Source organism: Ictalurus furcatus, chromosome 16 (genome assembly GCF_023375685.1).
Source record: "Ictalurus furcatus strain D&B chromosome 16, Billie_1.0, whole genome shotgun sequence".
NCBI classification, from domain to species: domain Eukaryota; kingdom Metazoa; phylum Chordata; class Actinopteri; order Siluriformes; family Ictaluridae; genus Ictalurus; species Ictalurus furcatus.
The window spans coordinates 9,226,212-9,253,199 of record NC_071270.1 but is presented as its reverse complement, the minus strand read 5'-3'; the positions used below and the strand labels follow the sequence as shown (position 1 = coordinate 9,253,199).

Sequence of the window (26,988 nt, the reverse complement as noted above, 5' to 3'; positions counted from 1 at the left end):
AATGTGGAAAAGAAGGAACACTGTCTATGGCTAAGAGGTATACTGAGAGGTAAATTTGGAGGATAAGAACTGGTTCCTCATGATTTAAGATGAATATTGTTTTCCTCATGCAAAATATCATGCACATTTAAACCAAATTGGTTTAAATGTGCACGATATTTTGCATGAGGAAAACAATATTGTTTTTAAGCAGATGTGTCTTGTTTAAGCTCAACTCAATATACTGTGGTAGACAGCTAAAATAACAATCATTGCATCTCAATTGGCATAATATCTGTACTAAATGTTATCAGAGATGAGAATTAGTGTGTCCCAAATGGTAGTATGTTGAAATGACCATCTTAAAAAGGTACCCAGTTGGTCTACTATTTCCGGTGGATTTTCGAAGTGTGGATCCATGGACACTTTTTCAGCTAATATTTCCCATAACTCCTTGCACGATGGAGGAGGAGTTTTGTGACTGTTTGCTTTGCTGAATTGAAGGAGGCATTTTAGAGGTGTAAATGAAATGTGGAAAAATAAATCAAGGGAATAATAAATCAAATGACAGTATAAATTATATAAGGAATAATGGAAGAAGAAAGGCTGAAATGCAATGAGGAGTGTTTACAGTGACAGTGTTCTCTTCCGTGCAACAACATTCTCTTCCGCTACACAACGTGTTAGTGTGTCCCAATATTTGCATACTCTTAATACACACTCAAAAGTATAGACTTTTTCCTTTGCAAAAAGAGTACATACTATATATAGTACATAGTATAAGTATGCAAATATTTCTGGACCTGACTGTACTGTGATTGTTCTGGGTGCCCATGCTACTGACCTGTTCACCTGTATAACTGCGCTTGATCATTAGCCTTTGTCATTAGCCTTGTCGTTGTTGAAACGTGATTCCCTCAAGTGAGCATGCATGAACCAGCTATTAATTGCTGGCTTTATGCTAGCCCTACAAGCCACATAATCAGACTTTGTTGCCCATTTCATTGTAAATTTGATGGGAAAATAGAAATTAAGCTATTTGAATACCCTAAGCTGATAATCATTAACAGAATTTCTTTTTATTGCTCATCACTACTTCAACACACACAACAGATACACATATGTATACACATATATGGTCCAGAACATAGTAATCAGAGTAATGACAGACCAAAATGCTCCCGCTACTTACCACCAACTGTAAACTACCACATTTGTGTCCAGGGAAAACCAATAATTGCTTCTCCAAACTGGGACACATATTGCATAGACCTAAGAGAAGTTAACATTGGATGCTTTAGTTATAAAAGATACTCAACACTCAAGAGCTTGGTTTAAATGCACACATGAACTTAAAAAATACCTTTGGGATTATCTCGTGTGTCAAATTCAAAGAGTTTCACAGGGTTGTCTGGGAAACTATATACATAGATCCTGTTCTTCAAGACAATGATGATTCTTTACATAAAATCAAATAAAGAAATTTAACCATATGTCCACATCATTACACTGAAATATAAAGTCTTACCTCAGACACACACAAAACAGACTTGACTTGTTCTTACTTGTCATGCCTCATGCGTACCGCTAGAACTGGCTTTGTGAATGTGAACTCTAGGACTAATTTATCCTTGGCATCTCTGACCTCATGAGCATCATCCCAGATTAACACTGCATTAAGAAAAAGTTAGGTAAGACACATTTCCAGTAAATTTGAAAACCTCAAAAAGGCAAGAGAATTGTATAGACATGTAAAAAGATGTGAAAAAGCACATAAGCATACCAGATATCTCTGAAAACTTTGGGTTAACACCCCCACCCACCACAGCCAAGAGGTTTGAACGATGTAGCATAGAACAATGATTAATGCTGCCAACCTGTTCATGGTCTGTAATAATAAACAACTAAATTAATAATAAACATGTCAAAAAAAAAAAAGTCAGAAATAATTAAAAAAAAGACAAAAAAAAAAAAAAATGGACAGGCTGAAAAAATAGAGCTTCTCACCTAAGTGTCCTTTTTCCATGAGGGGTTCAACATTGTAAATTCGAACTCCAGTCTCCATGGCACAACAGAAACAACCTAACAAGGAATAATGTTAGAAAAGCAAACACATTTACACATATTTGACCAAGAAAATCTCACTTTAAAATAGGAAAAAACTCAAAACATCAAAAGCAAAAATAATGTGCCAAGAGTAATTTGAATATCTTTAGCAGAGCTCTACCACACTTCAAGCCATGCTATGATAGGAAAAATAACAGCGTGCAAATTATATGGAGGGGTGGGGGAGGGAGGAGGTGTCTGACCAGGGCCAGTTCTAGACATTTGGAGGCCCACACTTTCATTTCACTTAGGGGTGTACTCACTTTTGTTGCCAGTGGTTTAGACATTAATGGCTGTGTGTTGAGTTATTTTGAGGGCACAGCAAATTTACACTGTTACACAAGCTGTACACTCACTACTTTACATTGTAGCAAAGTTTCATTTCTTCAGTGTTGTCACATGAAAAGATATAATCAAATATTTACAAAAATATGAGGGGTGTACTCACTTTTGTGAGATACTGTATATATATATATATATATAATATTATAGTATTTATGCATTATTTTTTATGGATGCACAAAAAGCACCGAATTAAACTACAGTCCTAAATTAATAATAAAAACTCACTTTCACTGCACCTTGTGGTTTCTGTTACTCACTGACTTTAGGAATATTATTTTTCTTGTGTTTACTTTTGATCATAGTATTTTAATTAGACATTACAGATCTTACTCGCGCTCCCACTCTGCATCTACACAGCGCGTGATCAGCAATGTGGCCTCGTTACTAACATCACTTCCGTTATAATAAACGACAGAATTTACACTGCAAGTGCACAAATACAGCATTTAATGACAAACTTAAATTAAACTAAACCTTTTAAATAGCTTGCACCAGTTTCCCCAACCCCTTAGACACAGTAGAGCATTTTGGATATAAACATAAGTTTGTCCTCGTGCATCAGTTTGATTTCCACGTTGTTTAAAATGCTCCGCTTAGAGGACTTGGAGGTTACACTTTCTTCCTCAGTCACGTGACGATTTCGCCTCAATCTGTTGGTGACTGAGGTCATGCTGGGAATAAAAGGTAATGCTGACAGAAAGTAAACTGAAGAAAGTCATTGTCCGTGACTCTGGGTGTCTGCTAAAGCCAGCGGCGTCACATTACATGCTTATGATGTCATGCGCTGCCAACTAGGAAGCGGCTTATACTTCCGGTTAGTAAAAAAAACCAAAACGCTAATGTTCCATATTACCTTTCTAAAATTCCTACACTAGACGGTAGAGTACATAGTGCATAGTGTAAGTGCTTACACTTACACTATGCGTAGTATATCATTTGGGACATAACTTTAGTATTTACTCTCCGATGCGTGTTTTCGGAACAGAAGTAACGTAGGGAGTAAATGTACACCGTGCTGCACACAGACCTACTAATCAATAATGAGTTTCGTTGACAACGATTTTCATAATCGATTATTATCAATTTTATCGGTTAGTTGTTGCAGCCCTAAAATCTACAATACATATGTATATAATGCATATAATATATACACACACACACACACACACACACACACACTATATATACACACATATACTGTGTGTGTGTGTGTGTGTGTGTGTGTGTGTGTATATATATATATATATATAAAATGTGTATGTATGTATTTTATATATATACACACACGTGTGTGTGAGATATATATATATATATATATATATATATATATATATATATATATATATATATATATATATATATATATATATATATATATTGGGTGTTCATGGACAAGGACTTGGGGCATCTTTGAGGCCAGGAATGGGGTTGACATCAACATTTGCTGTGAAGATATAACACACACGCACACACACACACACACACACACAGTATCTCACAAAAGTGAGTACACCCCTCACATTTTTGTAAATATTTGATTATGTCTTTTCATGTGACAACACTGAAGAAATGACACTTTGCTACAATGTAAAGTAATGAGTGTACAGCTTGTGTAACAGTGTAAATTTGCTGTCCCCTCAAAATAACTCCACACACAGCCATTAATGTCTAAACCGCTGGCAACAAAAGTGAGTATACCCCTAAGTGAAAATGTCCAAATTGGGCCCAATTAGCCATTTTCCCTCCCCAGTGTCATGTGACTTGTTAGTGTTACAAGGTCTCAGGTGTGAATGGGGAGCAGGTATGTTAAATTTGGTGTCATCGCTCTCACACTCCCTCATACTGGTCACTGGAAGTTCAACATGGCACCTCATGGCAAAGAACTCTCTGAGGATCTGAAAAAAAAGAATTATTGCTCTACATAAAGGTGGCCTAGGCTATAAGAAGATTGCCAAGACCCTGACACTGAGCTGCTGCACGGTGGCCAAGACCATACAGCGGTTTAACAGGACAGGTTCCACTCAGAACAGGCCTCGCTATGGTCAACCAAAGAAGTTGAGTGCATGTGCTCAGCATCATATCCAGAGGTTGTCTTTGGGAAATAGACGTATTAGTGCTGCCAGCATTGCTGCAGAGGTTGACGGGGTGGGGGGTCAGCCTGTCAGTGCTCAGACCATACGCCGCACACTGCATCAAATTGGTCTGCACGGTTGTCATCCCAGAAGGAAGCCTCTTCTAAAGATGATGCACAAGAAAGCCCGCAAGCAGTTTGCTGAAGACAAGCAGACTAAGGACATGGATTACTGGAACCATGTCCTGCGGTCTGATGAGTCCAAAATAACCTAATTTGTTCAGATGGTGTCAAGCATGTGTGGTGGCAACCAGGTGAGGAGTACAAAGACAAGTGTGTCTTGCCTACAGTCAAGCATGGCTGTGGGAGTGTCATGGACTGGGGCTGCATGAATGCTGCCAGCACTGGGGAGCTACAGTTCAATGAGGGAACCATGAATGCCAACATGTACTATGACATACTGAAGCAGAGCATGAACCCCTCCCTTCGGAGACTGGGCCGCAGGGCAGTATTCCAGCATGATAACGACCCCAAACACACCTCCAAGATAACGACTGCCTTGCTAAAGAAGCTGAGGATGAAGCTGATGGACTAAACCCTATTGAGCATCTGTGGGGCATCCTCAAACGGAAGGTGGTCAATGCCTTTGAATAAATTCAAGTAAATAAATAATAAATAAATAAATAAATAAATAAATGCATTTTAGCGCCAAAAGTCAAGTTTCTGGTGATAATCAGACCAGCAGGTAGTGTTTTCACGAATGCACAGAAATGGTCCCGTTATGACTCCAGACCCCTGCAGTGTCAGTCGCACTGGTTGATGCTGAAGATGAAGACGGATCAGGGTCTGAATCAGGAGAGTTTGTCTCTCTATCAGTTTCGGTTTCGGTTTCAACATCGCCTGAACTTTCACTGCTGTCACTATCTAGAATCCTCGCTCTCACCTTTGTAACTGTGTATGTTTTACTTTTTTTCACTGTTTTAGATGTACCTGTGTTCACTGTAGGTGTAACTTTAGCTGGAACACGATTAGCTTTTCGCTTTGGCATTTTTAGTTCACTTCTACTATTACACCAATATTCATGCTTGGATCTTCATCGTAATGCAGCGTAATAACGTAATCACATTGTGACGTCATGACATCATCAACCTTCCGGTTTAAAAAATAATAATTAAATAAGTAAGGAATCATAGCAGAGTAATGCCGGTACACCGGCCTTACGAGGATAACGTTTACACTGTAAAGCCGCTATATTGGCCATACGGGTATTTGGCATAGACGACCAAGCCGGTATATTGTCCTTACGGGAATAGATCAAAGACGGGCAAGCCGGTTTTTCCGGCTGTGTGTGTGTGTGTGTGTGTGTGTGTGTATGTATGTATATATTATTTATATATATATATATATATATATATATATATATATATATATATATATATATATATATATATATATATAAAAAATTCTGAATATATTGGCCCAGGTAGTCTAGGTAAAAGAAGAAATACTTGAAATAACTGCTAAATTTTAAGTGTCTACTTTCATATGAGCCATTAACCACTACTGTGGTGTGTGATATCACAAAACGAATCAATGTACCCCAGAATCAGGTATCCCCAAAACAGACAAAAATGTCATTTTTTTGGCTACCGCAAAAAGAACTTAAGCGCTTCAAACAAACTCCTAATGTATTAACATGGCTTGTTGTGTCAGATGCTGTGACAGATGCGTGTGCTGTTTAATGTGTTCCAGACATGTTTTTTTTTTCAGCGCAGAAAATTATATTTTTATGTTAAGTTCCTTATCTGTAAATATTAGAAAATCTTTTTTTTTTTTTTATTTTTTTTTTTTTACATAAAGGCTTGTCCTGACAGCAAGTGAGTCTCCATTAAACTTCACTGAATGAGTGCAAATCCACACATGCGCATCAATCAAACAGCATGCAATAGAAAGGAAGTGCAATAACCGACTAAAATATTAATTTTGATAAAATATTATTTGATGCTATATTTAGCTTTATTTAGAAACAAAAGTAATTGTGTTTTTTATGAGGAGAGCAGTGTTTTTTTAATTAGGTTGTGCTTTTGTTTTTCTTTTTTAGCATTTTTAATATAGTGATTAAGAGTAAGACAAAGGGAACAAACATAAGGCAATGTTTTTTTAACGGCAAGAAAAGAAAGTACATATATACTACTTCTTTTAAGGCATTCATGGCAATATTTGTCTCATAAAGCTGAACAGCACTGTATGAATTATAAGATTTAAAGGGCTGCATTCATGTGCAGTTTTAAGGATACAGCACAGTGGTTCACTGAAGCACGCATAAGCATTACACAAACTAGTTAATCTGGGCAAACTGACAAAAACTGACACCCCGGAAGTCAATGTATAATTCGCACACTGAAAAATAATACACCTCTGGATGGTAACTTCAACTCTGACGAAACATTTGGACCAAACTTCAACTCTGACCAAACAAGTAATGTTGGCTTGAGGAAGTCAACATACTGATTTGCTTTATAAGTTTTTTTATTATTATTATTAATATGATTCATCTGAGCACCAAAAAATTAAATCGTATCTCCTCCTAGTGCAGTGGTTCTCAACACTCACACAGTGGTTCTCAGAGATCGGAAGGGGGGCGCAAATTGTTTAAGAAAAAAACAAAAACAAAACAAAAACAAACAAAAAAACAGACAGGGCATCATTTGGATACACTGTGCATTTTATTGTTTTTCAAATAGAATGTACATAAATGAAAAACCCTGCATTCCCTCTCCCTCTACATTTTCTTTTTGCTGGGGATAGGTGGAGCTTAGTCTGCCTTTTATCTAGCTGTCAGTGAGACCAGTGTTGCCAACTTAGCGCCTTTTTAATTTTTTTTTTTTAATAGATAAAAAATAAAATAAAATAAAATAAAATAAAAAGTGCCTAACGACAAATCTAGCGACTTTTTGGACAAACCTTAGCAACTTTCCAAATGTTGCCAGTACTGTCCTGTAAGCATGAGGTCTTGCTTTCTCGCTGCACTCTCTCTGCGTCTGCTCTATTCAGCGAGTGCCTGAGAGCCGGAGCAGCACATTCCTTTGATCGCACGGCAGCTGACATAGACGTGAGTTTAGTTACTAAAAGGTTGAGAACCTCTGTCCTAGGGCTAGGGTCAGACGTTCAGCCTGTTCTGTCAGAACAGACGTTCAGCCTGTTCTGACTCGAGTTACTATATCTTTTTGAAGTCATCAGAATACGGAAGCTCAAAGTGGCCAAAATTCCCATCGACTTCCATTAAAAATTTCTCACTGTTATAACACATTGAGCTTTCAAGCTACTTCCACCAAACTCAGTCCTTCAGACTAATCTGGTCAGGCTCTATTTTTCAAATTGATCGGACCCCTGGTATTCCGGCTGCAGATGATAAAGTCCCAAAAACTGCCATTCACTTACATTGAGGGAATGTTCAGAGCCTGGCTCCAATTGTCAACACACACACCTGAGTGCACACAGCCTGAAGCCTAAAAGTATTGGAACACCATTTAGCCACAAAAGTATTGGGATACGGTCTAGCTCCAAAAGTATTGGGACACCACCTGGCTCCCAATCTTTTGTCTTTCCTTCTTAGAACTGCAAATTACCTTCAGATTTCAAACTGACTGATAACTATTTTAAAGGGGTTGTATGATGCGATTTTTGTTTTCCTTTAGTGTGGAACGTATCTGTTTGTGCATGTATAAGATCTGCAAAGTTACAAAACTCACAGTCTCCCACAAAGGGATTTATTCTATTGAACAGAGAATACTGCTCCAGGCCTGCCCAAAATGCCTCGATCCAAGTCCAGATATTACTTCCACAAACGTCCACGTCACTATTTGAAATATTACTATAATCCCTCCTAGGCATGAAGAAAGGTGGCGAGGCTTCATTGAATTGTGTTGGCGCGATGTTGTGTAGACACTGTATGTTCCGATGCGAAAGCAAAACAGTGATTAACATTTATTTATAACCCTGTTCCTTAGTAGTACAACCCAAAAGTGTATTTGTGCACAGTGCATTTTACAGAGGACAGCTTCTTGAACCTGGGAAAGTACAACTCAGGCTATACGCGAAGGCTACTCCTGAAAAATGGGGCAACTCCCACTTTGCTTGGACAATCTTGCGCTTCTGAATCAGAACCTGCAAGTTTGTTTGATTATTTTATGAAGTATCTGCTATTGACTGTTCAAATATGGAGGTTTGTGTTGTGGCCCAGGGCTCAGCTGTGGACATCAGCTAACGTGCTAGCTAAAGTTATTATGTTGAAGTAGTTTTAATATTCAACTGTGGGAATTTTTAACCTGTTAACGTGCACAGTAATGCATATTGTTTGTCGTTCTTATGATCTTCACAAGTGATCAAGTGCATTAAGTTCAATTACAGTGAAGAAGACAAATTAAACCATTATAACAGTTTATCTGAAAGCTAAGAGTTACAAAATAAAAACTTACCGCTGTGAAAAGTTTTGCTCAAGTCATGCTTGCAAAGTTGGTTCCAATTGTTCTGCTTGATAATCTGCATTTTCTGAATCTGACTCAGGCTCGAACTGATACGGTAAAACCGATGACATTATTAAATGTGCTTAGAAGGGTGGGATGCAAAATGGCGCTGTAGAGTGAACACGTGTTTTGCGAGCTGCGTGGCAGGTCTCGGTTATCTATAAAAGTTTCCTTTTCATTTAATCAGAGGATTGGCTATGTGACTAGCTTTGTTTTAGTAGGATGAATCTTAATAATTTTACTAAATCGTCAGGTATTTCACTGAGAAGCGCTAAAGAAAATAAATAAATTGCACTGAGGAACACGCAAAGGGCGACAGCCATGGCCACAGATAGCATCATCGCTACAGCTCAGGTAATACGCGGCGAAGAAGCCACAAAATTTACCTCTGACGACCCTGCTAAGAAGCCCGTCACCGACCCTAACCTTATACAAGCTATGAAGAGCATGGTGGATGAAATAGTGGCAATGATTGACGCTAAGATCTCAACAGTCCTCGAAGCGATAGATAACCAGTGTATAAAATTCAAAGCACTGTACAGCGAGTTCAAGAAACAGAGGACAGAATCGAGGTGACTGAATCTATCTGCACTGCATGTGAAACCAAGATTCAAGTCCTGGAAAAACTATTGAGTGATTTAAATGAGCAGGTAGACGATTTAGAGAATCATGGAAGAAGATGTAATGTATGTATTATCAGCTTACCGGAGGATACAGAGGGTTCTAATCCACTCAAGTTCTTCGAGAAATGAATTCCAGATTACCTCAACTTGGACATGAAGGCGGGTAAATCGAAACTAGAAAGAGTCCATCGCTCCCTCGCTACAAAGCTGGTTCAAGGCCGCAGTCCTCAACCGGTCATCATTCGATTTCACAATTTCCAAGACAAGCAAAGAGTGATGGCTGCTGCCAGTAAATGCTTCACTCTCAACAGTAAGCAAACATCTTCGCATCATGCGGACACCCCGGAAATTTTGTACTACAATGATTACTCAGCAGCTGTGGTGCAGAAGAGAAGAGCATTTAACAAGGGTAAAATTCATCTTTGAGGGCTGCAAATGGATTATGCGTTACTCTACCCTGCCACACTTAGCGTAACAGTCGGCCAGACACGCAAGAAATTCACTTCTCCGGAGGAGGTGGCAGTTTTTCTCGACTCCCGACAAGTACCTGCTTAGATACAGCATAATTTTCCTGTAATTTTCCATGGACTTTGAATTACATTTCCTGTTCTATTATTGCACTAAGAAGAGACTGACTGTGGAGCTTTGCCGAAGCCTGAATTATGTGGTGCTGATTTTCGGTGAAACGTGTGTTTGTCTCCTCACAACAAGGTTTGTTTGGAAGCCCTTGTGAGATAGTTGAAAGGGTGGTTCCCCTGTTTTTTATTTTCTGTTATTTGTGCTTCACGTGTACTATAGTTCTTGTAAATGTTTTCTGTTTTTGTTTAGCTCGGCATAGTTCTGTTTTAGGTCACTATGTGTACCGCTCAAAGATGTTTAGGTACAGCTGTTTCTCAACTGAGGTTTATGACAATGGATAACACACTCCATATTTGTAATTGGAACGTCACGGGAATTCATAATCCTATAAAAAGGAAGGTTTTGTCAAATATCAGAAAAAAGAAGACTGGTATTACAAGAAACACATTTAGAAAAAAAGGAACATTTAAAACTAAAACAGGGATGATATAAATCAAGTATACTTCTCATCCTTTTCATCAAAAAGTAGAGGAGTGACAGTGTTGATCAGAATAGACATACCACTGAACATTGTCAAACTGATAGAGGATGACAGAGGCTGTTTTGTTATTATAAATAGCACCTTATTTGGCAATTCTATTTCTTTGTTGGGCTGCATGATTATGGCCAAAATGATAATCCCGATTATTTTGATCAAGATTGAGATCTCGATTATTTATCACGATTATTCATTGATTTTAGGGACAACATATTTTTAATGTACTTTCACATTTAAATAAACAGACTGCTGCTTTCACCTCCATGTCGTGCTACATTCCAGCTAATGTACAAATATTTGCATGAAATTAGACTGCTTCTTAAAGTGCATCATCTTGTAGAAGCAAAATATAAATAAAATTGTACCCAAATTATAGGATAAGTAAAAATAAAAATACCATCAACCAAATGAAAATATGCATCAAATATAACAATATGCAACTAAATGAAAACAATTCAGGTGAATGCAGAAAAGGCAATAAGTGTTTACAGGAGAAGAGACGCAGCCAAATCATCCAATAGAGAGGTGCAGGAACAACGTCATTTTGTACCGGAACCCGGAAGTTATCATCACACCGGTTCCCTCAACAAAAACCCAATAGGACTTTCACATAGACTTTTGGATTATTGGAAAAAAATAAGCTCTGTGATCAACAAAAGTTTACAACACTAACTCGTTCTGTCCATCAAGATAATTTTCACAAATCAACACAACGTTTATGAAGTTTTAAGCCTAAATGCAATCTCCAGAAATAAACAGCTAACCGTATGCTATAAACGAACTACACCACGGTCGCTCAACTTCAACGTCACCAAGCTTCCGAGAACTTTTCCAAACTTGATTTAAAACATTTTCCATAATACGGATTTACTCTGTGGATGAATCTTCATCCACGTTTTTTTAGGGGGGAATTGTGCACAGCACACCTGAACCAGTTTCAGGGCTTTGTATGCAAAAAACAACCGTTAACCTGTTCCACCTTGTAAACAAATACAATAAACATCAATGTTCAGTGTTTGAAGTCTGCTCCTCTTAAATATATTTAAATCTACACTATTAGACATTTTCCACTGTCATGGTTCTGGGCTGGAGTCAGTTCTCGAACCGCTCTGTGTATATATCTGAATAATCTCACATAGGATATGATTGGGTGAGTTCATTTACCTGTCAGATGCAAAGCGCTTTAGTTTAACCCTCTTACCCCTTAGTTCCCACAGTATTATGTCCCACAACCCTATATTCCCCATAGAAACAGCATGCCAACCCTGAGTTCCCGGGCAAAAATTGGCCCCAAAATCAACATTTTAATTTTAACATTTTTAGGCCTTGAAACAACTTATAATAATGTATTTGTGTAATATTACTTTGAAAATGAAGCAGTTCAGTGTTTTTACTCCACTTAGAGCACAATTCTTAACTAGTGAAATTACGAAAAATGCTTGCTAAAATCCTTATACTCATTTAGAAGTACCATATGAGCATCAGCATGGTCAGTGCCTTTGAATATATGCATTTTAGCTCCAAAAGTCAACTTATTGGTGATAATCAGACCAGCAGGTACTGTTTTCACGAATGCACAGAAATTGGTCGCATTCCCGACAACGAAAAACAGTTTTTGATTCCTTGTGGGGGTTGTTCTTTTCAACGGAAGGATTTATCACTATCAGTTTCAGTTTCAACTTCACCTGCACTTTCACTGCTGTTACTATCTAGAATCCTTGCTCTCGCCTGTGTAACTGTGTATGTTTTCTTTTTTTTCACTGTTTTAGATGTACCTGTGTTCACTGTAGGTGTAATTTTAGCTGGAACACGATTAGTGTTACGTTATTCAATATATTTCTGTTTGCTCTATGTGCCATTTGTGTGTCGGTGGTGGGCTGGGTTTTCTTTTGTCTCCTCCCTCTTCTCTAGACCCCGCCTACTGCATGCGTCACGTTCCGGCTTGCTACTGGACGATCACGTCTTGTTCCTGCCTGCTCCAGCCTGGTGCGACCGGATTGGTTGTCAGCACGCTTCCGGAAGTGTACTTGAGCCCCGTCAGTCCCAGGGCAGATCATTGCCCATTGTGTTGTGTGTAGAGACAAGTGCATTTCGCCTGTGTATGACCTTATGCCTGTTTTGACTTTGTTTATGCTCTGTCCCATTACGATTCACATGATACCCTTATATATATATAAATGTGTAAACAGTATTTTTGTTATTTACCACACTAATAGCCACCTTTGTAAATAGTGAACGGTTAGGAGTGGTTTGTAGGAAGTCGTTTTGTTGATTCATCTTTTCTCTTGTTTTGGGTTAGCAAGGGAGTGAGGGAAGACGGTGTATTTTTGTTTCCTTGTCTTCTAGGTTAGCTAGTTTTCTTTGGTCACGTTAGAGGGAATTTTTGTTTATTATTTTGGCCCGGCCAGCTTCTGAAGATTAAGGCCACTGTGTGTATAAAAGGTGCTCCGTTTGGGAGAATAAAACAAACCAACACAAACGCCATCTTGGTCTCGCCAACCCGTTTTCTTTTATTAATTTTTTTCCTTGTATGTTGCGGCCCGACCTAGACCGGGTTCGTAACATTAGCTTTTCGCTTTGGCATTTTTAGTTAACTAAGTTTATCAACAACATTCACGCTTGGATCATCTTCATTGTAATGACGTAATCACGTCGTGACGTCATGACGTCATCAACCTTCTGGGTCAAAAAATAATAATTAAGGAATCATAGTAGAGTAATGTTACACTGTAAAGCCACTATATCGGTCTTACGGGTATTTGGCACAGACGACCAAGCCGGTATATCATCCTTACGGGAATAGGTCAAAGACGGGCAAGCCGGTTTTTCGGCCTTACGGGGTTAGAGGGTTAATGGTGTTCATTAGGGATGCTCCGATCAGAATTTTTACAGCCGAAACCGATCCGGATACCAATCTTTTTTTGTTTAAGCTTTAATCAGGAGGTCTGTCATAAACAGTTAAATGTAAGCTCTCTGCTCATGGACACTGTTGATTGAATTAAAATAATAGCAATGAGAAATACTGTTGGTTAACTGATACATAAACAAGCACAAAATGTTTATTTTAAAATATCTTAAACAATAAAGAGTCCTAATTAAAAGAAGACTAACACAAAAATTATCCATATTAGGAAAAAGGCTAATAGCTTTCTAAGGAAATAGCTTACTAAGCTTAATGTCAAATTGATATTAAATGCAACCCACAGTAATTAAACATTTTCATTTCTCATTTTATTGATATTTTATGAAGTTATTATAATATCTATTTTTATATTAAATGATTTATTTACACCTAAGCACATTTTCTGTCTTTACATTTTAGTAGTTTTATTTTTGTTTATCAGTTGTTCCTTTTAGATCGGTTCCCCAGTACAGTGTTGGGGGGATTCAATCAGAACATGGAAATTGGAGTTGACTTTTCCAGTGACATCTGGCAACCCTGAGTTTAAATGAAGTAAAAGCACTGAGTTGGTGTAGAAGGAGAGCGGCAGTGTACTGTATGTGTACCGACTGAAGAGTTGCTACTCTTGATAATGATTGGTGAGGAATTACATAATATAGATGTTTGAATTAAACCCACCTTGTAGCGTTAGCATTATTATTATTTATTTACTCCGCCTGACGTCGCTGTGTCTGCACGAGCAGGTCACAGTTTCAGGTCATTTTGCGGGATCAATAAAAGATGGCGGTTTTGAGATCGGGAAGTTGAAGCAGATGATGTTCAGGTTAACTGAGGTGATGAAAAGCAGTGGGAAAGTAACTGTTGCTCAGTGTAGATGCATTTTGGACTTCCTGTAGTTTTTATCCCGATTGAATTATACAACTCCGAACAGGTCACTCGCACCGGTGTGAATATATATTTATTCACAGTCGCACAAAGTACTTTTCAGTCGCAAATGCGAGTGAAATGGTCGCACTGTAGAGCGCTGAGTTTACCTGCAAAGTTTTTTCCTGTTCGGCGTGATGATGTTTAATCTCCCCGACAACCTCTGTAGTGCCATTTAGCATCATGTTAGTGTCATGATTTCCGAAGCGAAGCTAGCAGCTGGAGCACTAAAATGCTAAATCCATTTCCGGGTTTTGGCACTACAAAATGACGTCATCACTGCGCCGCTCTATGTGATTGGAAAGTTTAGGAAACGCTTGATTTGATCTGTAGCGGAGTGTTCTATGAGCGGAGGATGAACTTTAAACATTAATATCGCAGTCGATCATGTTCATGTAATCGTGGGCAGTCAAAATCGTAATCACGATCGATATTCGATTAATTGTGCAGCCCTATTTCTTTGTATAATATATATTATCCTTCAGGGCACCCCTCCAATTTCCTGATCAAGACATTTGCTGACTTTCATGATTTGAGATCCGATTATATGATTGTTGCAGGTGATTTCAACTGTATGTTAAATCCTCCCATTGATCGATTTCCCCATAAAATAGCGACTCCATCTAAGCTAGCTAAACAAATTAATGGTATTTGTGAAGAATGTATAGATGTTTGGAGAGCTCTGTAACCATCTGGTAAAGAATACAGTTCAGTTTACTAATATTATACTCAAGTTATCTCAAGTTAAGTCAAGTTATTTAAACCCTTTTGTTCTATGGAATTTACTTCATTCTATAACAATGCTCAAACTGCTCGACTATTCGCTTTTATGGGAGACTAGTAAAGCTTATATAAGGGGATTAATTTAGTCTTTTTCTGCCCCTAAGAAACGTAAAAACAAAGGAGACCCAAAGACTGTTAGAGGAGGAACTGAGGGAAAAAGAGGAAAAATATATTAAGACTGCTGATAAGACTTTACTTAGAGAAATATCAGCACTAAGGTGTGCTGTAGATTCGCTGCTTACCCAAGATGCAGAATACAAATTGAGATTTGTGAAACAGAAATTCTACTAACATGGAGAAAGGTAGATTTCTGGCTTATCTTACTAAAAAGAACCGTGATTCACATTCTGTTACATCAGTATTAGATGCACATGATAAATTACATTATGAATGTATGTCAATTAACAACACATTTAGAAATACCTATACAACACTGAAGTATCCAGCAGCGATACTACCCTAAGTTTTTTTTTTCCAAAATCAATTTATGGGATTAATTTTCCATCAAAAGTATTGCAGTCACAGATTAAAAAAATAATACGTGTTCATCAAAAATTTTAAGACGCATTTACAATTATATTGCACAAAACTGAAACATGAATTCAAAGTTTTCTGAATCACACACAAAATCATGTTTCCTTGGTTATATTACTTTGTTTGTGTGCTCTCTGACATTTTCTGCTCGTTTTCTTTTTTGGAACGCTTGCACTTTTTTTCCCTTCGCACTTCTTTCCACATTGTCTGCTTGCTTTTCCAAATGTTGCAGTTCGAGTTTCATGTAAATCAGGGCTGGCTTTAGTGTCACAATTGGTCCACTACAACTCCTTCTCTAGCCAATCAATCAAAGAGGGGAGTTGATGTCAGTCCACTGTGACTCATGGCTGTTGTGAAAATTAATCCCATATCAGTTTACCAACTATCTCAGAAGAGCAGAAAGTGAAGTTAAATGCTCCTATCTCTAAAGAATAGTTACTTGAGGCAATTTCAAAGCTGCAAAACGGAAAAGTGCCAGGTCCGCATAGCATAGTGGTGGCATTACAATTACAGTGGTGTAATTGCTTGACGGTTACTGATCGGAAGGTCGGGGGTTCAATCCCCAGCACTGCCAAGCTGCCACTGTTGGGCCCTTGAGCAAGGCCCTTAACCCTCTCTGCTGCAGGGGCGCCGTATCATGGCTGATCCTATGCTCTGACCCCAGCTTCCTAATATGCTGGGATATGCAAAGGAAAAGAATTTCACTGTGCTGTAATGTATATGTGACCAATAAAGACTCGTTATAGGCTAAGAATTTTATAAGGAATGGAACACTTTGTTAATTGTACCCATGCTCAATATGTTTAATCATTCATTTAACACTGGGCAGCTTCCGGAATCTCTGAGAGAAGCTAATATTTCTCTTATATTGAAAAAAGGTAAACCTCCCGAAGTCTGCTCTTCATATAGACCCATGTCTCTATTAAATACGGACAGGAAATTGCTAGCTAAAATCCCGGCGTCTCGTTTGGAGAAGGTAGTAACGGATGTTATTAAGGATGACCAAGTAGGTTTTATAAGAGATTGCTCATCTTGCAACAATATGAGATGTCTCCTTAATATTATACAAACTTTTAAACAATGTGAGATGGATGGGTTAGTGCTACCTATTGATGCTGTGAGGGAAATGATTAATTTTTCATTTGTAATAGTTTTGTTCTTGTTCATCTGAGGATAACGTCAAAGGTGGTCATGTCATGTCATTTAGATTAGTACAGAATGTTTATCTGCTTATAGAGACAAGCATGTTTTTCCTGTTAAGGGTTCGACCCTGAAACATAGCCTGTTTGAACTGCCTCAAACTGCTCCTTATTGGTACATAGAAGTGTATCGTGTCCTGCGCTTTATATTAGGGATGTCACGAGAACCGATACTTCGGTACCAACATTCTTAAAACGTGACGGTTTTTCTGCTGTAGCGTGGGTACAGATGTTGCAATTCTTCCAGACCTGAAGGGGGCAACAAATATGCACAAGTGTTTTAATTGGTCCACAAGTGGTGAACAACAACAACAACTACAAGAACACAGGAAAAACTACAGAAGTTTAGCTCTGCCCTGACTCGTGAGAGGAAAGGTGGTAAAGAGTCAAATATGGAAATACTTCGCATTCGAGGCGGATGACAACAAGCATATAATTGATGCTCTGAAGCCGGTGTGCAGCCGATGCTATCGTTCATTTCAAACAAAGCTAGGAAACACCTGGAATTTGGTGAAGCACCTGAAAGACGGGCCCTATATTATGTTTGTTTGAGGCAGCTGGCATTGTGGCCGTGAAACCAGCTAACATTATGCTCCATGTAATGTTTGCGGTAGCCAGTTATTTGTTAACGAGGCTAAAGCATGGCAATGTTATAAACTCCCACCATGCATCGCCATTCAGCCCGTGTCCTGTCAGCAAAATGTAGCCTAATGTCACTAATAATTATTTAAATGTTCATGCTTTTAATAAATCTTTTTGGCTTGCCACTTTATCAGTGAATTTAAACTAATGCTTGCATTCAGAGTATAAGGGTGTGTGTGCGCACACGTTTAGGAGTGCACCTCCACTGTAGCCTCCACTCATTGTCAGACAGTGTTTGATAACTAAAATATGACCCCCTCTCGCTCTTTCTTTTTTTTGCCAGTATCAGCCAGAGGAGGATGTCCTCCAGGAGAGTTTTTAATTAATTTTTTTTTTGTATTTATACACCACACCGTGGTATCGACTTTGGTATCGAGTATTGTGTACTTTTGGTGGTATCAGTACCGACTACTAGATTTTTGGTATTGTGACATCCATTTTATATATATATATATATATATATATATATATATATATATATATATATATATATATATATATATATATATATATATACACACACACACACACACACACATACACACACACACACAGTAGATGTTCCCAGCACAAGTGCGCCGGAGCGCTCTCATTAAGAATAATACCGATACCACCAAAAGTACACGATACGACCAAAGTCGATACCACGATGTGGCGTATAAATACAATAAAAAAAGTTTATCCTGTATTCATCCTTCTACACTAAACCTTTTCACTTGAGGACAAGCCTGTGTTTGTTTGTCTAAATTTCCACGACAATGTGGAGAAAGCATTTGACCGCATTGAGTGGTCATATTTATTTTTTGTTTTGGAAAAATTTAATTTTGGTGATTCTTTTATCTGATGGGTTAGGGTGTTATATGAAGAACCCAAAGCTTTTGTTCTTACAAATAGTTTCAGATCAGCAAGCTTCTCTTTACATAGAGGGATTAGGCAGGTGTGCCCACGGTCACCCCTGCTTTTTGTGCTCGCTATTGAACCCAAGATAGTTTCTGAAATAAGTAATATCTTTAATAAGGAGTTGGTAATGGACCCTTTATTTTTTATCCTTGGTCTGCCTGATAAAGTTTTGATTTTATCAAAAGAAAAAGAACAAAAAGACTATAATCTTCTTACTTTTGCAGCTAGGAAAAACATTACTGAGGTTGATAAGTGACAAATCTCATACTATATTGGGTTGGCATAAGATTTTGATGGAACTAATTCTGCTGGAATATTTAACTTGTCTAGTTTATGGTCAACCAGATCCGTTTTATAGTGTCTGGAAGCCCTATATCAATAATCTGGAACTGAATTGTCAACTATTCTGCAGAGGGGTTTTCCCAAACATCTGCCTTAAGTGAGGACATAATGGTTTTGAAATTGTAACATACCTTTTGATTTTTTTTTTAAACCCTTTAAGTGGCCTAGGTTAAATGTGCTCACTATTACTAATGCTGTTTTTTTGTATGCGTGTTTTATTTTTCTTAATTGTGATTGAAATTTTTGTTGTTTTCTGCTAAAGTTGGAAAATGTTCAATAAATATATTTAGAAACAAAAACTGTGCTTAGAAGCTTAGAATTGCTTTAGAAGCTGAAGCTCACCATTATGGTAAGGGACGTTACATTTCCGAGACAGGTTTTTGACCAATTACAACACAATGGGTCAGCTGGTCAATCAGAGCACTATGGGCATTTTGGAAGGAGGGGCTTTGGAGAAACTGGAACTTAATCAGAGCGTTTCAGGCAGTCTGGGAATAGAGGTACTGCAATAATGTACAGTATGTGAAAATGTGTTTTTGAACATTACAGCATGTTAACCTTATTACACTCAAAATAATGAACTATTAAAATCTTTTAAAAATCATCAAATGACCCCGTTAAACTAGACCGGCTTTGTCAAACTAACAACAAGGTTCATCATGACAAACTTACCCATCTAGTTATGTTGGCTTGACAAAGCCAACATACTGTTCTGCTTTATAAGCTTATTGTTAGTGGTGTTTGTGAAACAAAGCATCACTATTGTTATTGCTCATATGTTTTAGGGGCCAAGCACCAAAGGTGCATAGGCACCTATAATTTTTTTTGTGTGTTCTTTATTATTATTCTGCTTCTTCTTCCGCTCGAGTCTATGGCAGTCCATAGAACCTCTTGTGGGAAAGTTATGAAGTTTGGTACACACATAGAGGACAGTCTCAACATTAACCAAAGCAATTTTGGAGTCTCTATCTCAAACTCTCTAGCACCACCACCACCGTTTATGCTAATAACTTTTGAACCGTAAGGGCTAGAAACAAGATTCTTTTTTCCGTTCATTCCATGGCTTAAAACAATTCGGTTGCAGGGGCAATTTGTCAGGATGGAGCCCATGTCAGGATATCCATTACAGACTCATGACAGTTTTTAAAGACAGTGGCGTCTGAGGGATCTGAGATCAAGCGCATTCAGAAGTGGCTTTCAGCCTTGCCCTTTACACACAGAGATTTGACTGGATTTCTTTGAATCTTTTAATTATATTGTGCACTGAAGAAGGTAAAATGCCCCAAATCCTACCAATTTGTCTTTGGGGAATGTTGTTCTCAAAGTGACTACATTTACATGGACAGCAGTAATCTAATTATTGACCTTATTCTGAATAAGACAATATTGTGATTAAGGTGTTTACATGAGTCGCTTTTAGAATACTCCTTTCATGTACCCGTTTTACATGTTATATAGTAACATAGTTCGATTAACAGCACGCGTCATTATGTCACCACGCCACGCCGTCCCTCCAGAATTTCACATATCAACATACAGTTCGTCTTCGTTATGGTACCATATACAGTTTTGGGTGTTTTTATTTTAAAAAATTTATGAATGCTTCAAGTGCGGTTAATTATTTGTCATGCTAAACGTGTAAATAGATGACTGCTTGAAACCGTGGGCTGCGTCCCAAATCACGTACTTACCTACTATATAGTAGCCGAGATACATGTATTTTGTCTACTACAGGCCTATAGTAGGCAAGTACGCAGTTTGGGATGCAGCCGTGCTCTCGTTTGCTATAAAATGGTTGAGCACTGCCGTGTGTGATCGTGTCCTGTCGCAAAACGCGGTGAAAACTCTCACACGACGTTAATAACGTGATTAAGGTGTCTGTAATAGACGTTGATAATGCGACTAAAACAGGAGTACTCCACATGTCTTAATTCGATTTGTGTTTACTTTGAGTATGACCTTAATCGGATTAAGGTAATTAAAAACTGCTGTTTACATGGTAGTTTCTTAATCAGAGTATTATCTTAGTCGGGTTAATATTGGATTATTGTTGTCCATGTAAACCAGGGGTGTCGGACGTACGGCCCGCTGGCCAAAACTGGCTCGCTAGGGGGTTCAATCTGGCCCGCAGGATGAATTTTGAAAGTGAAAAAATGCATAAAAGACACGAACTAGAAATTTTTAATACAATGCTACTCCTAAATTATCCGCTAGGGGCGCACTGTTTTAGTCAGAGTAGAAGAGGCCCCCCCCCCCCCCCAATTTGACAAATGTCTTTGTCAAAAAGGAGAAAAGTGGATACGCGACAAATTTGCCTCAGTGGGCGTAGACACATTTTTTCATTATCTCTTGCCAGGGTATTCCAAATTAACAAATTGAAAATTAATCCTTGCTGTAGTAAAAGTTAAAAAAAAATGTGCAATTTAATGTTAGTCAACAGCTTCACTACAAAAGAGTGGAATCTTATTGTTCATGCAATGCCATAAATTTTAAAGTGCAATACTATATTTCTCAGTTCCAAATACCTGTGACAAAGTTTTTTGCATTTGTACAAACACTGACCAATTGTAATGCACACATGTAAATGATAATCAGAAGCAAATTGCGCATGTTTATCTTAAGAAATCTGAGGTTGTTCATGATATCTTTTGTAAAAGGATTTCATTAAATATGAAGATTTTCCTAATGTACTTGTATTTTTGCATGAAAACAGAGGGAAAAACATGGACTTATTGTTATTTATATGTAATTATGCTATGATTTTACTGGCCCGGCCCACTTTACATCTAATTAGGCTGTATGTGGCCCCTGAACTAAAATGAGTTCGACACCTCTGATGTAAATGCACTGAGTGTTGGATTATTCACTGATGCATCTGCTGGCAGATTGGAAAAGCCTCGACCCATCCTTGCTCTTGAAGGACTAGGCCTTTTTTTTTGGAGGCTCCTTATATATACTCTGATTAAACGATCACCTCTCCTGTTTCACATCACCTTCTTCTTTCAACTTGTCACATCACTATTAGTCCTAAATTGCATCAATTTCAAAATAAACATTTATCTTCAAAAAACTATGCAGTTGATTAAGTAAAACATCAAATACCTTGTCTTTTTACATGTTTTGTTTAAATACAAGTCAAAGTACATTTACAAATCACTCCTCTTTGTTTATTAGCATATTCCATATTGTCCCAACTTTTTCGGAATTGGGATTGTACAGCCATTGCAATTTGCATATAGAAAAGCTAGAGGTACTGATGATGCAGTGCTTACATTATATAATTCAGTTGCTGAACATGTACAACAAACTACACTAGGATTTTGTTTTTAGACTTTATGTCAGCTTTGAACACAATGAAGATCCATATACTTATTCAGTGACTTGGGGGTTAACAGTGGACTTAATTGGTGGATCTGTGGATGCAGCGGCAAATGGTGTTGACTGACAAGATTTACCAAAGTATTCCCGTGCCCATGTCAGGATATCTTTAACTGGAGGAAATCTTTAATTGGTTGTTAATGGCAACATGTCTGGAACAAATATTTTAAACACTGGAGCCCCACAATGAGCAATTTTATCACTATCATTACTTTTTTCTTTTTTATATTAATGAGTTTACAATTAAAAATATGTTGTTTAGTCTTTTTTAAATATGCTGATGATACGGTTTCATGGGTCTTTTGCAAGCAGGAGAAATAGGAAGGCCTCACACATACCAAGAGCGCACAAAAGCCCTTTTTGAGTGATACCAGCTGAGTACACTTGTGATAAATGTGGATAAAACAAAAGAATTGGTAATTACTGGAGATAAGCGGAATACTTTAGAGTTGGAACCTGTAATACTTGGTGGGAATCCAATTGAATTTGTTTGTAATTTTAAGTATTTGGGGGACACATAGATGCTCAACTTAGTTTTATAGAGAATACTGACAGCATTCGCAAGAAAGCTCAACAAAGGCTGTATTTGATCAGGAGGTTAAATCACTTTGGTGTGACTTAATTGAAAACGGTCTATAAAAATTTTGTTGACAGTATTTTAACTTTTAACATGACCTCGTGGTATGGTAATTTGTGTGTTAGAAACAAGGTCAAGCTATCCACAAGTGTTAACTGAATTAAAAAAAAAGTTTCTCATGGGGTTAAGACCAGTATAGTCCAATAAAATATGATTCAAGGATAATGGATTCTGGTAGAAGGTACCAAGATTGTAAATGAAGCCAGTAAGATAAATCGGCAATACACAGAGACATCTGAATGATCTATACACATGTAAAGTAAAGCAAAAGGCTATTGATCGTAGGGGATGTGTCTCACCCTCTTCATGGCGAGTTTAACCTGTTGCCATCAAGGAGCCGTTATAGGCAACCATGTGCAATGAAGAAAGTTTCAGTTATCTTTTGTGCCCAATGCTGTTAAAATATTAAATGCAAGTGATTGGTGACTTCTGTCTTGTCACAACGTGGATAATAAAGTAAACTAACTATCTAACTAACTAACTAACTAACTAGCTCAGAACAAACATAATAAAGCCACTTTAAAGGGAAAGAACTTTGAGGGACAGACACAATCACCTTGCTTTTACTGATGACCATCTGTATGAAAAATATGGATTTTCGGCTGATGGTGTAGTTTATCTATGCTGGCTTCTTGAGCCACACACAAAAAAATCTGACATGCAGAAGCCATGCTTTTACTGTAACGCAAACTATATGTATTGCTTGTATTGTTTTGCGGTTCTTTGAAAGTGACACATTTTCATGTGGTGGCATTATTCCTGTCCCAATATATTTTCACTAATTGATATTTATTGTATTAATATGTAATTAAAACAATTTACATTTATATTAAATGAAATTACATGAAATAGGGTTATAGGTTTTCAATCCGTTTATTCTCATTGTGAGCCTATGAAAGTAAACTTGCACATTCACACAATCAGCAATGTTCCCGAGCTTTGACAGCCACAACGATGTGATTTTTGCGGTTAGTGTAGGTTTGATTCCTCATTCTTGCTCTTTAACCAAAAATATGCACACCTGCTTTTTCAATGTTGAATGCTATTGGCTGTTTGCTGCAAATGTCTGTCTTTTATGTGCACACGCACATAAAGTAAATCTCGATTCAGAGTTAAAATCTGGGTTGACTGAGAAAGTTGATATCCAGCGTCATTATGGGGCGGCTGTGGTTCAGGTGGTAGAGCGGGTTGTCGGTTCGATACTCAGTCTACATGACTCCACATGCCGAGGTGTCCTTGGGTAAGGCACTGAACCCCATGTTGCTCCGGAAGGCAGGTTAGCACCTTGCATGGCAGCTCTGCTACCACTTGTATGTGTGTGTGTGTGAATGGGTGAATGAGAAACAGTGTAAAGCACTTTGACTAAAAGCGCTATATAAGTGCGCCATTTACAAGGCTTGGCCAACAGAATTCAATAAGCTAAACTAAGCTAAGCTTCAAAACCAAGCAGACACGGAGCAGGTTTGCCCACAAGCATATGCTGCTTTGTGAGACCGAAATGGAAGGAAATTAGCCGGGCTTGGTGAAATAAGCCTGGTTTATCGAGTTAGTTCGCTTCGTGGAATACCCCCATGTTTGTCCAAAACCACACGTTGCCATAATAACTCAGCGGGGCCTACGATTAGCTTCGTTAGTGGAAGCAAATTAGCCGGGTTTGTAGAAACAAGTCTGACTTCTCGAGTTAGCTCGCCTAACAACCTCCACCCCGAAAATAAAAGGACTCAGTAGCATGAATATGAATAGCACCAAATGATAAATTGTTAAATGATAAACTGTGTTACAATCTAACACAGTTTATCATTTAACAATTTATCATTTGGTGCTACCTAACAGTTAGATAACCTACTATGTCGGCTCTTTATATAAGTAATTAACACTGAAAAAAGGCAAATGAAAAGCTCATACAACGTAACTCACTTTGGTCTTGATTGAACTGGAGGCTATTGACTCCCCGCTGTTGTGCCATGCTTTTAAAGGGATTTCTGATCTCCGTACTGGAAGCCGAATATAGCTGCTAGCGACGTAACACTAAAGCTTTAGCGCTTGTACTGAAAAAATGCGAAGCGGTGTTTACTAAAGCAGTGTGCCTCCTTCTTTTCTTCTTCTTTTGATGTTTTATGGCAGCTTATGGTGCATATTCCGCCACCTACTGGGATGAAGTGTGACACGTTGATATCAAGGAGATAAAAATTCTATTAAATAACTCAGTTATTTTCAGAAAATTTATAAGAGCTTTGAAACCTTTATAAGAACTGTTTAGCACATTCTGTAATGTCAGAGAACGAATGCCAGCATATTTTAATTCCTCTTTTAACTAGAGTCTTTCCCTTCCATATGCCCTACAGTTAATCAGCACATGCTCTACGGTTTCTGTAAGTCCGTAACAATTACACTGGATTCATGTTTACCTATCATCTGGAGTGATTTATTAAGAGTAAAGTGTCCAATTCTCAACCGTGATATAACTATTATCCCTTCTATTACCATAAGCAGTTCTTACATGACCAACTTGTTTATGTATATTATACAAATGTTGTCCTTTGTTTCCTTTATCCCATCTCTCTTGCCACATCTTTCTGACAGCTACTTTAATTAAACCTTTAATTTCTGATTTACTCAATGGTATGTGTATGTAAATGTTTAGCTATCTTGTCCACCTCCGCATTTCCCTCTGCTCCAACATGAGCCAGCACCCATAAAAAGACTGCTGTAATTCCCAGTTGGCTTATTCTGTACAAACCTTGTAGTAATTCTATTAATATATATTGCCTAGATTCTGATTTTCCACTCAATACACTTGGAAGTGCAGAATATGAATATGAACAAATTACTACAGCCGTAGACTGGATTTCTTCCACCCATTGTGAATCTATCGCTATCTGAATAGCGACCATCTCTGCTGCATATACGGATATATTATTAGATGTTCTTTTTTGCAGATTTATATTTAAAGTGAGGAATATACATAGCAGCAGCTGTACACCCAGTTTCTGGGTCTTTAGAACTATCTGTGTAAATTTGTAAAAATGGAAAGTATTCACTATCTAAATACTGCTACACTATTGTCTCCTTTGGAACATACTTCTGGTTTTCTTATTAGTTTAAATATTTGCAGATCAACTGTTGGCATAAAGAAGAGCCAAGGTGGAGAGTTTGGCAGAGCTACTGTGGAGCTAATATCAATGTTACTGATACATATTTGTTGAGTCTGCTTGCCTACTGTCCAGCCAAAGCTATTCAGATATGTCTGCTCATATTCCCAGCAACTCGCCAATATTTTTTTAACCAGATGATTTGTAACATAAACTTTAATACCTGTCCAATATACCATTTTAGCTGTAATTCATGAATGTCTAGTGGCATTTCCCCCATTTCTGTCTGCAAAGCTGTCACATGAGAGGATCTAAAAGCTCCACAGTGTATTCTAAGGGGTTTGGTTTTGAATCACCTCTATCTTATTAAGCAGTGAGGTCGATGCTGAGCCATATATTATTCTACCATAATCAATTGATGACCTAATTAATGCACAGTATACCCTTTTTAGAGAATGCCTTGTGGCACCCCAATCCACTCCTGCCAAGCACCTCAACACATTAATTCCTTTCTTACAGTTATCATCTAGCTTCTGAATATGTGACCCGAATGTTAATTTGGAGTTCATCCACACTCCCAGATTCCTAATTTGTAATAATGCTCTAATGTTTGTTTATATAATTTTAATTTGACTTCAGGAGTTTTCTTCTTTTTCGAAAAACATAACGTGTATTTTGGTACCGAAAGCTGAAATCCCCATTGATTAGCCCAGTTAACAACAACATCTATTGCCTCCTGCATTTATTTTCCTACATACTGCAGGTTTCTCCCTCCTTTCAATAGCACTCTATCATCTGCTATAGTGCTTTCCCGATTCCTGATTCAATTTCCCCAAAAATATAATTTATCATATTATTAAAAAGTATGGGGCTACAAACACCACCTTG

At 37.8% G+C, this 26,988-nt stretch overlaps 1 protein-coding gene across 1 annotated transcript in view; it reads right to left on the bottom strand.

Moving 5' to 3' along the window:
- wdr45 (WD repeat domain 45) overlaps positions 1 to 25,270 on the bottom strand; it is a 44,385-nt gene extending 19,115 nt beyond the window's left edge. The window contains exons 1-6 of the mRNA XM_053644734.1: positions 24,926 to 25,270; positions 1,987 to 2,061; positions 1,763 to 1,867; positions 1,545 to 1,650; positions 1,343 to 1,437; positions 1,172 to 1,251 (exon numbers count right to left, since the gene is read on the bottom strand). Coding sequence (XP_053500709.1) covers positions 1,172 to 1,251; positions 1,343 to 1,437; positions 1,545 to 1,650; positions 1,763 to 1,867; positions 1,987 to 2,061; positions 24,926 to 24,974 — 510 coding nt within the window. The 5' untranslated portion in view covers positions 24,975 to 25,270. The remainder of the gene's footprint in view (positions 1 to 1,171; positions 1,252 to 1,342; positions 1,438 to 1,544; positions 1,651 to 1,762; positions 1,868 to 1,986; positions 2,062 to 24,925) is intronic.
- Between the last annotated feature and the right edge of the window lie 1,718 nt (positions 25,271 to 26,988).